The sequence below is a fragment of the Electrona antarctica genome (assembly GCF_951216825.1).
Source record: "Electrona antarctica genome assembly, chromosome: 7".
In the NCBI taxonomy this organism is placed as follows: domain Eukaryota; kingdom Metazoa; phylum Chordata; class Actinopteri; order Myctophiformes; family Myctophidae; genus Electrona; species Electrona antarctica.
The window spans coordinates 17206577-17219935 of record NC_136812.1 but is presented as its reverse complement, the minus strand read 5'-3'; the positions used below and the strand labels follow the sequence as shown (position 1 = coordinate 17219935).

The 13359-nt window shown below is 42.2% G+C and overlaps 1 protein-coding gene across 4 annotated transcripts in view; it reads right to left on the bottom strand.

Moving 5' to 3' along the window:
• Positions 1-9488: 9488 nt before the first annotated feature.
• The window catches only part of lingo3a (leucine rich repeat and Ig domain containing 3a), a 104272-nt gene continuing 100401 nt past the window's right edge, over positions 9489-13359 (bottom strand). For all 4 annotated transcript variants that reach the window (XM_079505180.1, XM_079505181.1, XM_079505182.1 and 1 more), the window contains one exon: positions 9489-12626. In XM_079505180.1, coding sequence (XP_079361306.1) covers positions 10741-12626 — 1886 coding nt within the window. In that variant the 3' untranslated portion in view covers positions 9489-10740. The remainder of the gene's footprint in view (positions 12627-13359) is intronic.

Genomic DNA, 13359 nt, shown 5'->3' with positions numbered 1-13359 from the left:
TTACTGTTGTGGTGCCAATGTACTGCTCATTGTTTGGTTTGGTAATTTTGGTTGTTTTTAGAACCTTAATTGGATTGTCAGCAGAGAAAGTTCTATAGTCTTTGTGAATGCAGAAATAGTTTGAAGCTCTGGCATTTCTTTTATGTATCTTCAAATACTGTAGATGCCAGAGTTCCTAGCTGTCATCTGTGGGAGGAAAGGTTCATGAAAATTACTTATTAATATATCTTTACGTCTGTGTATTGTTTCGAAAATATTGAACCAATAAAAAACGCATTGGACAAAACCTCTTAACTCCATTAGACTCTCAAACTGTCTGCTAAAGCAGAACTCCACCACCTCTCTCTCATGCAAGTAATTGACAACAATATCTAAAGTCACAACACCAACTTTGATGAGGCAGTATTGCATCGTTTAAAAATTATAAGGTTTTATTAATTTCCTAAAAAAATTATATTTTTCATTTCCTGACAAATTAACATTTTGGAGTTATGAGGTTTCCTCCTGACAGCAGAGATATATTCATCAGTGGAAATTTACCGATAAGGTCTCTTCTGTGGAACTATAAGTTAAAGTGTCTTTGAAGTGCTTACCTGCATATGTTAACCACTACATTGGCATGTAGCTTACTCCATAAGTACCACCCACACACCCCTGAAACCACTGCGTGTGGTTGATGACCTCTTTTCTCTGTATATATGCGCTATGAATCTACTGAGCTTTATTCCAGTATATGTTTTGTAGTACATTTTGTATTGTATGTATTACTGATGGTATCAGGTACGGTCGCCCCTAAACCATCTCACCCCTCGATTTTTTCCGCCGACCTCACGCCGACCGCTCGGTGCCGCGGTTGGGGTATTCTTTATTTTGTTTTACTGAGAATAAAAGTTTAGGGTTAGGTATAGTTTTACTGGGGTTAAGTTTAGGTATAGGGTTAGGTTTAGGCATAGCTTTACTGAGGAATAAGGTTAGGTTTAACCGCATAATTTACTTAGGTTACTTTAGGAATACCAGGCCGCACAGTTCCGCCGGCTGTACGCCCGGGGCGAGTTGGTAAAAGGGCAAGTTGTTTGGTATTCTTACTGATGAGTTGAGTACAATGGACCACAGTGGAAGCCACTGGGCCTTTTTGTGTTATCCTTTTGGCATAACCTTTGACTGTACTGTTAATAATCATGTTAATAAAGTATTCAATCAATCAATCTCAGTGTGTTTCATACCAAGTGCTGGGAAAATAATGTGACTTGACTTAACCCATTTAGACCTGGAACACCTAACTGTTATATGTTGTTACACCTTTCAATCAGGGAACACCTTTGTGTAACGCTGTTGCTAATTTAATACTAAATATATAGCAAAATGTTTTTTAGAAAGCATTTTTAGAATTGGCCTCAGGTGTGAGGAAGCTTCCATGTTATAATCCCTGCACATCACAAGCATGCTTCAGTCTGTCCTCAGGCTCTACAGTAGTGCTCTCTTCCCTGCACAGCTGCACTGGGAGCTGCAGCTTACTGATTTGATTTATTATAATCTCATTACAGTGCTTCACCAGAGTCTCAAGCGGTTGGTAAATGTTCCGAACTGGTGATATCTAGTAGCTCCACTATATGGCACAGCTAGAGTATATAGTTATTAAAGATCAGCACACACAATCATCTATTTCTTTTTTAAAGCAGATGCTTTCATCATAGTATCATTTTTCTTTTCCATTTCATCAGAAGCTGCCTCATTACTGGCTCCAAGTTGTCACATATTGTTCATCAAAGTATAGCTGTAAGAATCACATGTCCTTCTGCTAACAGTTTTAACAGAACTGAAACTCCTCCTGATACGCTGAATGGTATTGCATGGGTTCTATATCAGCCTCTGGGCCTGCACTTCCTCTTTGAGAGGTTTCTGAAGTGCATCATTGAAAACCACAAAACAAGAACAAACGAAAAAATGCTACGGCCATACACATTCATCTTAACAAAAGATTTCACAAATGTTCTAACAATTTGAAGTCTTAAAAAGTCAATCTACAAGCTCCTTTGTGAGCTTGTAGATTGTATTCTTTGTCTATTTATCTTTTAAGTGTAGCAGGGCTTTATTATGAAATGACTATGCCACCCTCACAAATATAGGAGTGAGGGATCCTACAAACACATTAACCATAGCATTAACCATATACTTACTGTACATGCTGTAATGCTGTGACAATGTAACTGACCAAGGCAAGATTCCCCAATTTGATACAGGTTCAGAATGAACAGAACCAGAGGTTGGTGTAACAAAAATGTCAAGTTTATTTAACAAAAAAAAAATATATAAAAATACAGAAGGGAAGAGGGGTTATTATAGCGGGGAAATCGTGATCTCAAAAGTGGGACTGATGATAGGCCTATGTGTGAAGTCTTCAGAGCCTACTAGGTAATCCAAACTAAACATGATACACAGCAAATAAACCAATCAAATCAAAACAATACAAATATGCAAAAGCAAATAAAGTAAATAAAGTAATCACAGCAAACAAAATCCAAACCATGCACTATTACTGGCCCAGTATACACCTGTCCTCAACACCACTATGGCACATGGCCCAACAAACAATCTGGTAAAACCCATTCTCAAATACAATATGGCACGGTGGGAAAAACCGTGAAAGGTTGTAGGTTAGTTACTTGTCATCCTACATAGATCACATAATACATCTGGTTACCCCTCAAATTCATTACATTATACAAAATATAGCAAAAATGACTAAACTACAACAAAATACCAAAACCTACCCAGTCAATATTCTCTAGGCTCCACTGAATACTACCCGAGTGGCTGTGGATGTGGTTAAATCAGGAAAGGACCTAGAGAGACTCTGGAAGTACAGAGGATAAATTAGGCTAACAGTTGACTAAAAAGAACCCTCTTAAAACCCATTCCCCTTCCCTTTACTGACTCCAGCAGCGTCCCAACTCCCCCTCACAATTTCAAAACATCACACCTGCCGAACAATGTAAATGGGTTGGAATATACTGTAAAATGTCACAAATTAAATATATCCCCATATAATCCAAATACATTTTCAAAGCATCAACAGCTGTACACCTCGTGCCTCCAGGGTAACACAAAAACACTTTCAAACTCCTCAAGTGTAGGCCTTACACATCCTGTAATGCAAAATGGACATACAGTACACATCAAAATATCAGGGGGGTCTTTGTCAAACCATTTTGTAACAGAGGTGTGTGACTTAAAATTGATTCTAAGAATCTACACTGTACCACTACCTACTGTACATATGTTCATAATAAGAGTCAAATCCCAGTACAAAATGGTATGGATTTGAAGGTGCTGCTGCAATCCCATAGCCAGAGAAGAACGTCTAGTTACCGTTTATGCAAATCACTGAAACCTTTTAGGCGAAACTCTGAATAATTCATTGGCCTAGTACTGGGAATGATCGTGCAGATTGGTCCAACGGTCAGGTCCGAAAACATAATCCCTGTCCCGAGATTAAAATGTATAGAGGTCAGATGGTGTGCCTATGAGCAACTGCTGACAGTATGATTGATTGAATATTTTTAACAGTTTGCAAAAAGTACAGCGTTACAGTTATACAATAATGCAAGAAGGATAACAAAAAAAGCATTGCGGGATTGTTTCCAATGTGGTCCTATGTATTCAATTCATGAAGACAAATAAAGTCATATACAGTACAATAGTATACAAGAAATCATCAATATTAGGAGCAGTAAAAGTATACTTACAGAAAAACTGTCCTCAGTGCATTCTTATTGACCAACGAGGAGATCCTGCCCAAAATCGTTTGGTTGACTTGATTACTTTTGTTACCAGTTCATCACCGGAAACATTGTTATTTAAAATACTACTCAGATAGGTAACCTCTTCTTTCCTTGAGATAACATTTGTCACCCACTTTTATCATGAAGTCTGTGACATTACTGAGGTAGTGGTACACACAAAAATGTTAACGTTATACTTCCAACAATGTTAGCAGATGCTCGTCTTTGGCTGTAGGCCTACGTGCAATACTGCCGGCTCAGAAGTCAATACCTAATGTAGTGTGTAGGATTGTCTATGTGTATACCTCAGTGATGGAAGAATTGTGAGCTTGTAGATCGGCTTTTCACAAATAGCTGAAGGTAAGCTGTATGTATTTTTGGTGCTTTATTAGTTTTTCCCTGTTATCAACATACAAATACATCAAAAACATCAACAGACAAAAAAAACACACATCAAACAAAACACACAACATTGAAACACAGAATTTAAAGTGCACAGCAGTCCACCTCAGCCAAAACTCCAGACAATAAGTCATCCAAAAATATTTTCCCGTAGATGTAGCTTACTTAGAGCTTACTTAGGGCCAGAAACAACATCATCAGAGTCCCGATACGTGTAAGTGATAATGTCCCCACTTTAGTGTAGGATTTGTGCAGGTGCAGATGAAGCTTTCCAGTCCTTAACCACCAGCCTCCTGCCTAACATGAGGGCAGTCTGAGTCCACTGAGCTAAGGGAGGAGAAACATATTCCCTAATGTGGCAGTGTCCCCCAAAATAAACAGACTGGGGGAGAATGGGATGTTCAGGCCTGTTATTCTCTCCAGTCTCTCATGTAGAGCAAACCAATAGTCCTGAACTTTGGGACAGCTCCAAAGCATGCAGTGCACCAATGTACCATAATAAGAGCATCTGCTAAATGCCTAAATTGTACCATCCCTGTCCTTACACCTCCAACATTCAGGGCCTTCAGTCAGGCACACTCTGAATACATATTTATTATTTATTTATTTTAAATATATTTTCGGGGCTTTTCTGCCTTTTATTTGATGGTGTAAAGTAGACTGACAGGAAATGGGGAGAGAGAGATGAGGAGTGACACACAGCAAAGGTCGTCGAGATTTGGACACGAATTAGCAGCCTAGGTACCCGGACGTAGTCTCTGAACATTTCTGGATGGTGTCCAGTATATTGTAATTATGATTTTAAATTCAATTAACCTGCTACGTACAGTAGTTCTCTTGACTTTTTCTTCCCATTTTTCGTAACCCATTCATCATCTGAAATTGAAACTTCTAAATCCCTTTCCCATGGTATCTTCTTAGATGCAAATTTACTTGAGTCAGAAGCCTCAAGGAACATAGCATAGTAGGTGGAGGCCTCATGGCCTTGGGTCAACCTTACCAAGAGGTGTCTCAATTGTAAGTATTGCCTGCCCTAAAGTGATTCGGTGGTAGACCAAACTCTGTTCTTAATTCTTCAAATGACTTTAGATTGTTTTTTTGGTCTCCCAAAACTGTGACACTCTTTTGGACCATGATGTATGGTTTGTAATAATAATAATAATAATGGTAATACAAATCTGCAAAGTAGGCTAACTAGTAACTAAGGTTTTCAAATAATTGTTCTTTGCCTCTGAGATGTAGTGGAGTAGACGTAAAAGCATTGGAAATTGGAAATACTCCAGTAAATAAAAATACCTCAAAACTGTACTTAAACCACTGATTTTCTTTGTGTATTCCTATACCCATAAGTTAATGGGTTCTTGTCTCTGTAGATTCTCAAACAGCCTCTGGGTCAGAGTCATGGGTGATGATCACTGAGAAATGTAGAACACAGGCACAGCAAAGACACAGTTCTTGATGTTACATGCTTTTATAAACAGTGTGCTTCAATTTTATAAAACAACACAATACAAAACAGTCTAGAACAATGTCCAAACACAATGGTTTTCCATACATACAGTAACAGGATGACAACATCAACGGATTACATCTTTAAAATGCTAATAGGAAGCTTATCAATTCAGATTAGTCCATGAACATACTGCATCATAGTCCGTAAACTAGATCATTGATACATGGATATTGTGCATATTGGTGTGTCATTTTGTGATTGAATACAAATATATTTCTAGACTGAATGAGGTAAGAATAATGCTGGCAACCTCTAAGACCAGGAAAGCATCTGTGTCATTTTAGATTTTAACCACTTTAATCAAATATTTTATACTTTGGCTATTCAAGAAATAGTAGATTTACAAGCTCATAGTGCGTCACTTCGTATGAGCTTGTAGATCTGTTATTTGTTTTTGTGTGCAAATCTTTGAATACACACACACACACACACACACACACACACACACACACACACACACACACACACACACACACTAATTTCTTAACTCAAATCTTTGCTTCTGGGGTCCATGGAACAAAATGTTTTTGAGATTTCAGATGTGTGTGTATGTGTGTGCGTGTGTGTGCATGGGGGTGGGGGGGACCATGGCACTCTTGTAGGCTACTCCTCATCAGGGTGACTGAGGAGTAATCAGTCACCCTGATGAAGGCACTTATAAGTGCAGTTTTATGTCCCTATTGTCGTCACAGTCTAAAGCCCTAACCACACCAAAGGGTCACCATGCAACTCCTTGGTTCCAAACGGTTGCAAGGAGTTACAAGGACCGTCTCGACCCTTTGGTGTGGTTTGGGCCATTGAATTCCATGCGTTGAATCACTAGGGTCAACGTGGGTCAACGTGCAACAACACATCACACCGCAGGGACAACGCTAAAACCGTCTTGACCCTTTGGTGTGGTTAGGGCTTTACACCTTTTTTTTCTACTATTTTTTTTCCCGATCTACATCGACACGTTGTGAGCTTGTAGATTGGCTATTCGAACTATTCAAAAATGTTTTGTTTTTGTAAAGGCAAAGAAGTTTAGGGATTAATAGGGCCCATACGTCTTGTAATCCTATCCAGTAGACACTTTATTAAAGGCTTTTACGTTTTTCTACAAGAGTGCTTTGGTCTCATCTTTTTTTGCACCAATTCTGTCACCCACTTGTACCAAAGAGCCCCCCCCCCCCAAACTCCTGTGATAGTTTACTTTCCAAAATGGAGGTCAAACCTAGCCTGGTTAATAAACCAGACCGAATCAGCCGTTGCCAGCGGATTAGGGTCTGGCGAGGCTCAGTAGCACGCCTCTTTCCTACAACCGAGAACAGGTCGGGCCAATCGGGACACGGTATGCAATATGGGCGGGCTTTGGTACAGTGACGTTCAATGCTTGAGACCAATTGCGTCAAAGAGAAAATGTTTGAACCCGCCCCCCGGGAAATGAAATCCAAGTGGAGCCAGCCCAGACTAATATACCGCGACAGTGTTGTGTGATATTAGTCTGGCTTATTAGCCAGGCTAGGTCAAACCGGCTCTAGTAGTTTTGTGAATATCATGAGTATCATCTGTGGCCAGCAGAGAGCAGCAGCTACACTAAATTAATTGCTGAGTGCAGAGATGATGTCAAACCGGCAGAGACATAGATCCGTCTGCGAAAATAAATTGTAGGCTACTAGTTCACTTAGTCCTTTCTCACCTTCAGCTTAATGGTCGATGTTTGAAGTTCAGTTATAAGGATTGGCATTAATCCCACTCATTTCTGCTGTTTGGCTAAGACAAGGCGGTTTTATAGCACTGCAAAGTACAAATACGCGGTTGTAAGGCCAATAACTGTTACAGTTCTGTGTTTTTGTTGACAATGGAATTGATGCTGTAAAATTGTAAATACTTATTGATGTTTACATTTCTGTTTACTTTGTGTCATGTCCTGTGTGAAAAGCTTTTAAAGGGCAAGAGCACTCTGAGGTTTGACTTGCAGTTACCTTGCCATGATATAACCACATGTGGACAAGAAATACAAAATAATTGCTCCAGTCATTAGAAATTTAACTCCATCCATCCATCTTCAACAGCTTATCCGTAGTTGGGTCGCAGGGGCAACATCTCCACCAGACTTCCCTCTCCAGAGAAACATTAGTAACTTAATTCTCTGGGATCCCGAGGCGGTCCCAGCAGATATTGGAGACATAAACCTTCCAACTCATCCTTGGCCTGCCCCGGGGTCTTCTTCCAGTGGGACATGCATGCTTGAGAAGCTTCCTAACCAGATGCCCGAACCACCTAAGCTGGCTCCTTTCCAAGTGAAGAAGCAGCGACTCTACTCTAGTCTCTCCTGCGTGACTTCTCACCCTATCTCTAAAGGAGATGCCAGCCAGTGAGCCACCCATCTGAGAAAATTTATTTAGTCTGTTTGTATCCACAACAACCTTATTCATTCGGTCATGAGTCATGACCCACACTTCATGATCATAAGTGAGAGTAGGAACGAAGATTGCTCGGTAAACAGAGCTTTGCCTTTGAAATTGAACTGAGCATTAGAAATGGCATGACCTGGCCTGGGGCAGCGCCAGCGGTCCAGGCACCTTGGCTGGTAATCCAGTCTGGCAGTGTGCCACGGGCTCGACTCCCGATCCCGACGGCCTTTACTGCATGTCATCCCCCCCATCTCTTTCCCCATTTCCTGTCAGCCCACTGTCTGTCCCTCCATAAAAAAATAAAAAATAAAGGCGAAAGCCACAAAAAAACAACATAAAAATGGCATAACCTAGAATGTAATTCTAGCGTACAATGTTAATGAGGAGCATATTTTGAATGATCAATTTCTAATCACTGGAGCAATTATTTTTAAGGGGCGCTAGCCCCTTCTATAAACACCTTTTGTCCCCACAAATGTCTCAAGATTTGCCATTGACAAAGAAAGGGGAATTCAGGTCAAATGTCCACTAAATCTTGTCCCCACACATCTCAAGTTTTGCCATTGACAATGATCGGAGAAATTAGGTCAAAATTCCGCTATGACATAAATTAAACATCAAAACATTAAACGCCATTGGTCATATGTAAACGAGCAAATCAGCTAACCAATCACAGGCAACAGGCATTCTGATTGGCCAGTATGAGATGATGCATGATTATGTATGATGATAAGAGCACCCCTCACTTCACACGGGTGTGATTTTTGATTTCTTGTCCACATTTGGACGTACATCATGGCAAGGTAACTACACAAACCAAACCTCTACCAAAGTGGACGCATAATTTTCTGCTCAAGAGAGACCTTTTTGTTTCATTTAAAAAGATCTAATTTCATTTGAGCAATTTTGCAGAAAATCACTGAACTGGTTGTGTAAATGCATTATTATTTAACTCAATAGAACTTGTGTATTCTGTCTGTATTATGTTGTATGCATTATTGCACACAGGACAAAATCTTAAAAGTTAAAAACTATGTGCAATTTCAAGTTATGGCAGTATCCAGTATCCCTTTATGATCAGGGAGTTGATGGCTTCCTATAAATGCAATGTAATTCCCTCTCCTCCCTGGCTTAGTTTTATCATGACCTTTCTTCGAGTATCCAAGGTCTCCCGACATATTAGCATTTTGCTAATGTCATGTCACGATATGTTGTGGATATGGTCCCTCCCCTGCTGGTCCCGAGGCCTCCCCCACTGTCCACTGAAGCCCAAAATAGGAAAGTGAACTGAAAGTGGACACAAATGTCCTTCACAATGTAACAGACTAAGCACTATAGCTCCATCTATGCTCCATCGTATGACGGTGGCGCGTGCCAACAAGAACCCATCTTGGCAGCAATGGACACCAGTCACACCACCACTACGGAATACAAATCAAGCTTAAGCACTGCAATATATGCCAGCAATAATGTGGCTGACTGGCCAGGGAGTGTGGAGGTTAGGGTTGGGAAAGGCTCAAATATATCACTGACCATCACAGACATATAATATGACAGATTTAAAATTAAAAAGTTAAACTTTAACAGCAGAATTATGCTCACATGATGAATCACAGTACATCATTATAAACAACCACGAGTATTGAAATGTCAAGCATTACAAAATATATATTACATTTCATGTATGTCCTATCTACAGTACACAGCATGACTGCTCTGACTTTAGGATAAAGTACCCGGTTTACAAAGTTAAGTGACTCAAAGAAAGTACGATGCCGACTCTGTGTAAATGCACGTTGTTGTTGTTGTTTATCATACAGTATGTTCAGAGGGTGATAGTGTTGTTCACTGAGAAAACATAATGAAAGGGAAATCGAATCTGTATTGTGTATTTGTCTCCATACAATTGTGCATCCGATCCTATCATTTTTGCTGGAAGGACAGAATCCTATCACCTGTCCTTAAAATAACTTGACCTAACAGGGAACAGCTTTTGATCGCGTTTAGTGTCAAGTAACACCTGGTGCTTTACAGTCAACTTGGCAGTGTTGTGCAGAGAGTGAGTGCATACCGCTGCTGTTATCTAGTCTAGGTATCTGATCCTCCCTGCTCTGTGTAGCCCAGCTGCGCACACACAAAAAGTTCAGAGTTTAGCTTCAAATTACCAGTTAATAGCATTTGAGAATCCTGACCACGGGGCAAGTCAGAATGTGCAGTGAATAGCTGTACTATTCTAATAATTATTGGCAAGTCCTTAGCATTCTATGAGCAGCACCCTGTCTAGAATCACCTTTAGGTGAAGCAGGGAATTGTCCTTAATAGAGGGAAGGGGATGAAGTCCTGTGAAGAAGAGCGGGATGTGGAGAGACCCGAAGCCATGTGCCAGGGAGTGGAGTGAATGTGTCTGGGTCTTGTTTAACAGTCTACTTCAGACATCTTTCACTATAAGCCACATTTCTTCTGCACAATCATGTATAATACGACACAAAACAGAAATACAGAAGAATGTGCATATTAAATTCCAACACTGCCTTCTGCAGATATACACATTTACATTTTAGATACCAAAACAATGTCCCGGTATATATTTTTTCCTTCCTTCCATAGTCTATATTTCCCAGCTTGAGGCAGATATTATCTCCTGCCCTCAAATCATTTTCATGTTGAACTTTCGCGCCCCGCCCTGCCCTCCACTGGCAGCAGGTCCGTCCACCTTCCTGAACGAGTATTCCACTGAGAAGTTGTTCTTGTGCTGTCCTCTCCCTCGACTCCACACAAAAAGCAAAATAAAACAGAAGAGAACTACCCCCAGGAACATGATACAACCCATGGCTGTGGATATGAGGATGGTCTGTAGGTCCAGTGTGAACTTCAGCAAGACCTTTGTGTCATTCAGATTAGTGTCATTAAGGTCCCCAGTGTAGTAAGTACGGTTGGCCATGAGTGCGGCATCTAGCGGAAGCCCGCTAACTGTCAGTGTAGCGAAGTAGGTGTCATTGCCACCGGCATTGCTGGCGATGCAGATATAGGTTCCAGTGTCTGCCACCTGGGCATATCGGATCTCTAGCGTGCCTTCTGCTAGCACCGTCAGGCGACCACTGCTCTTGGTGGTGATGCGGCGGCGCTGTGGCGAGATCCAGAATATCACCGGCGTGGGCTCGCCATCCGCGCGACACACGAACAACACCACCTGCCCCTCGCGAGCCGATAACTGCTGCAGCCTCCTGTTACGGATCTTGGGCTTCTGACAAGTAAAGTGGTCAAAGAGAGCGGAGTCGGAGAAGGTGCTGAGTGCCCGGCCTTGCACCTCGACAGGTGCGGCGCACACTGGCGACGCGCCGTCAAAGTTGAGCGTCTTCCTGCGCTGAAGGATCCAGAGCAGACGACAGTCACAGGCCAGGGGGTTCCTGTCTAAACGCAGGGTCTCCAGGGTGTTAACTGACTGAAAGGCCCCTTCCTCCAGTGTGATCAGACCGTTATTGGAGAGGTTGAGCAAGCGGATTTGCCGCAACCCCCCCAGCGCATACGGCTGCACTGTCACAAGGTTGGTGTTGACCAGATGCAGCTCTTTCAGCCTCACCAGGTCACGCAGTGACCAGGACTCCAGGACAGATATGGGGTTGTAGGAGAGGTCGAGGCTGGTGAGATGGGCCAGACTACGCAGGGCAGAGGTGGGCACGGAGGTGATGTTTGTATGCGTGATGGACAACCAAGACAGATTGAGGCCCTGCAGACTGTGAGTGGAGATGTACTCTAAAAAGGGCCAGTGATCAATCTCGAGGCCCTTCAGGCCACCCAGTTTGCGGAAGTTCTGGTCCTCCAGGGCAGAGATACTGAGGTAGCGGAGCCGCAGAGTCACCAGGTTACGGATGTAGGACAAAGACTGGCTGGAGATAGACGTCAGATTGCATCTCTCGATAGTTAGCTCTCTCAACCCTACTAAACCCACAAAGGCCTTGTTGGAGATATAAACCAGATCATTGTCTCCAACCTCCAAGTTCCTCAGGCTTTTCAGATCCTGGAAAGTAAAGTCCAGAAGAATGACCATTTTGTTTCCACTGAGGTCCAGTGATGTGAGGTTGAAGAGGCTTGAGAAGGCCCCCATGGGCACTAACTTCAGCTGGTTACCCCTCAGTGATAGCACACGCAGGTTCCGCAGGCTGGAAAAGGCATTCGGCTCCAGGGCACTGATCGTGTTCTCGCTCAAATCCAGTTCTTCTAGACGTGTGTATGGGAGAAGGTCTTTATGCTCTACCCAGCGGAGTTTATTACCGCTCAGGTCCAGGACTTTGGTGTCCAAGGGTATGCCTTGTGGGAGGGTGGACAGGCGATTGCCTCGACAGGCCACAGCCTTGAGCCTGGCCATGCAGTCACAACGCTGGGGACATCCCTGACTCTGCACAGTGGACGCCAAGACCACCAATAGTAGGAACAGGCCAGGAAAAAGCCAGAATGCATCCAGGCCCAGGCACAGTGCCATGGCCCTTCTTTTCCCCCTGGTCCTGTCTGGGGCTGGATCTCTGGGCCAGACACCTGAGAACACAAAAAGCAGAGGATGGGAGTTAGATGTGTGAAAATGTGAGAGTCAAAGGGGAGTGAGAGAAAAGAGGGGAGGAGGGGTATAGCAAGAAAGAGGAACGGAAAGGAGGCGTCAGAGAGAATGAGCGAGAGAGACACGGAAAGAAGAAGAGTAGGGTCGAATTAATGGAACTCAATTCCCCTTCAATAGCTGTGTTCAAACACGCTAAATGGATGGAATTACAATTACAGACTCTAATTAACCTGGCACAGCTGTGGAAATTAAAGCCAGAGCTCTGAGATAGTCCTCAGAGAACTCTGCCTGAAAACCTTGTGCTGGGTTTAGATTGAATTACACTTCATGCCTGGCATAGTCATATAGCCTAGTATCTTTAGTCTTTGATTACAGATTCAAATTTTAATGTCAGTGATGTGCACTGTGCAAAGAAAGATTCATCCTTTTGAACGTCTAGACTAGTAGATCTTCAAAAGGATGAATCTTTCTTACAGTGGACTCTTCTGCAGTATATCCCCCAAAAGTAGCAAAAAAGTATTAACAAGAGCTTGTGAGTGTGACTTCCCAGTGTGATTTCCCACAGATTAGACACACCCAAAATCAGTTTGAAACTATGACCAACGACAAAAGACTCACATACATATTGGGAGAAATACAACAATGGAATAGAACCACCCTAAGGACTACTATCTGTACCGAGTAGACCACTAGACGTACTGCTTATGTAAACAG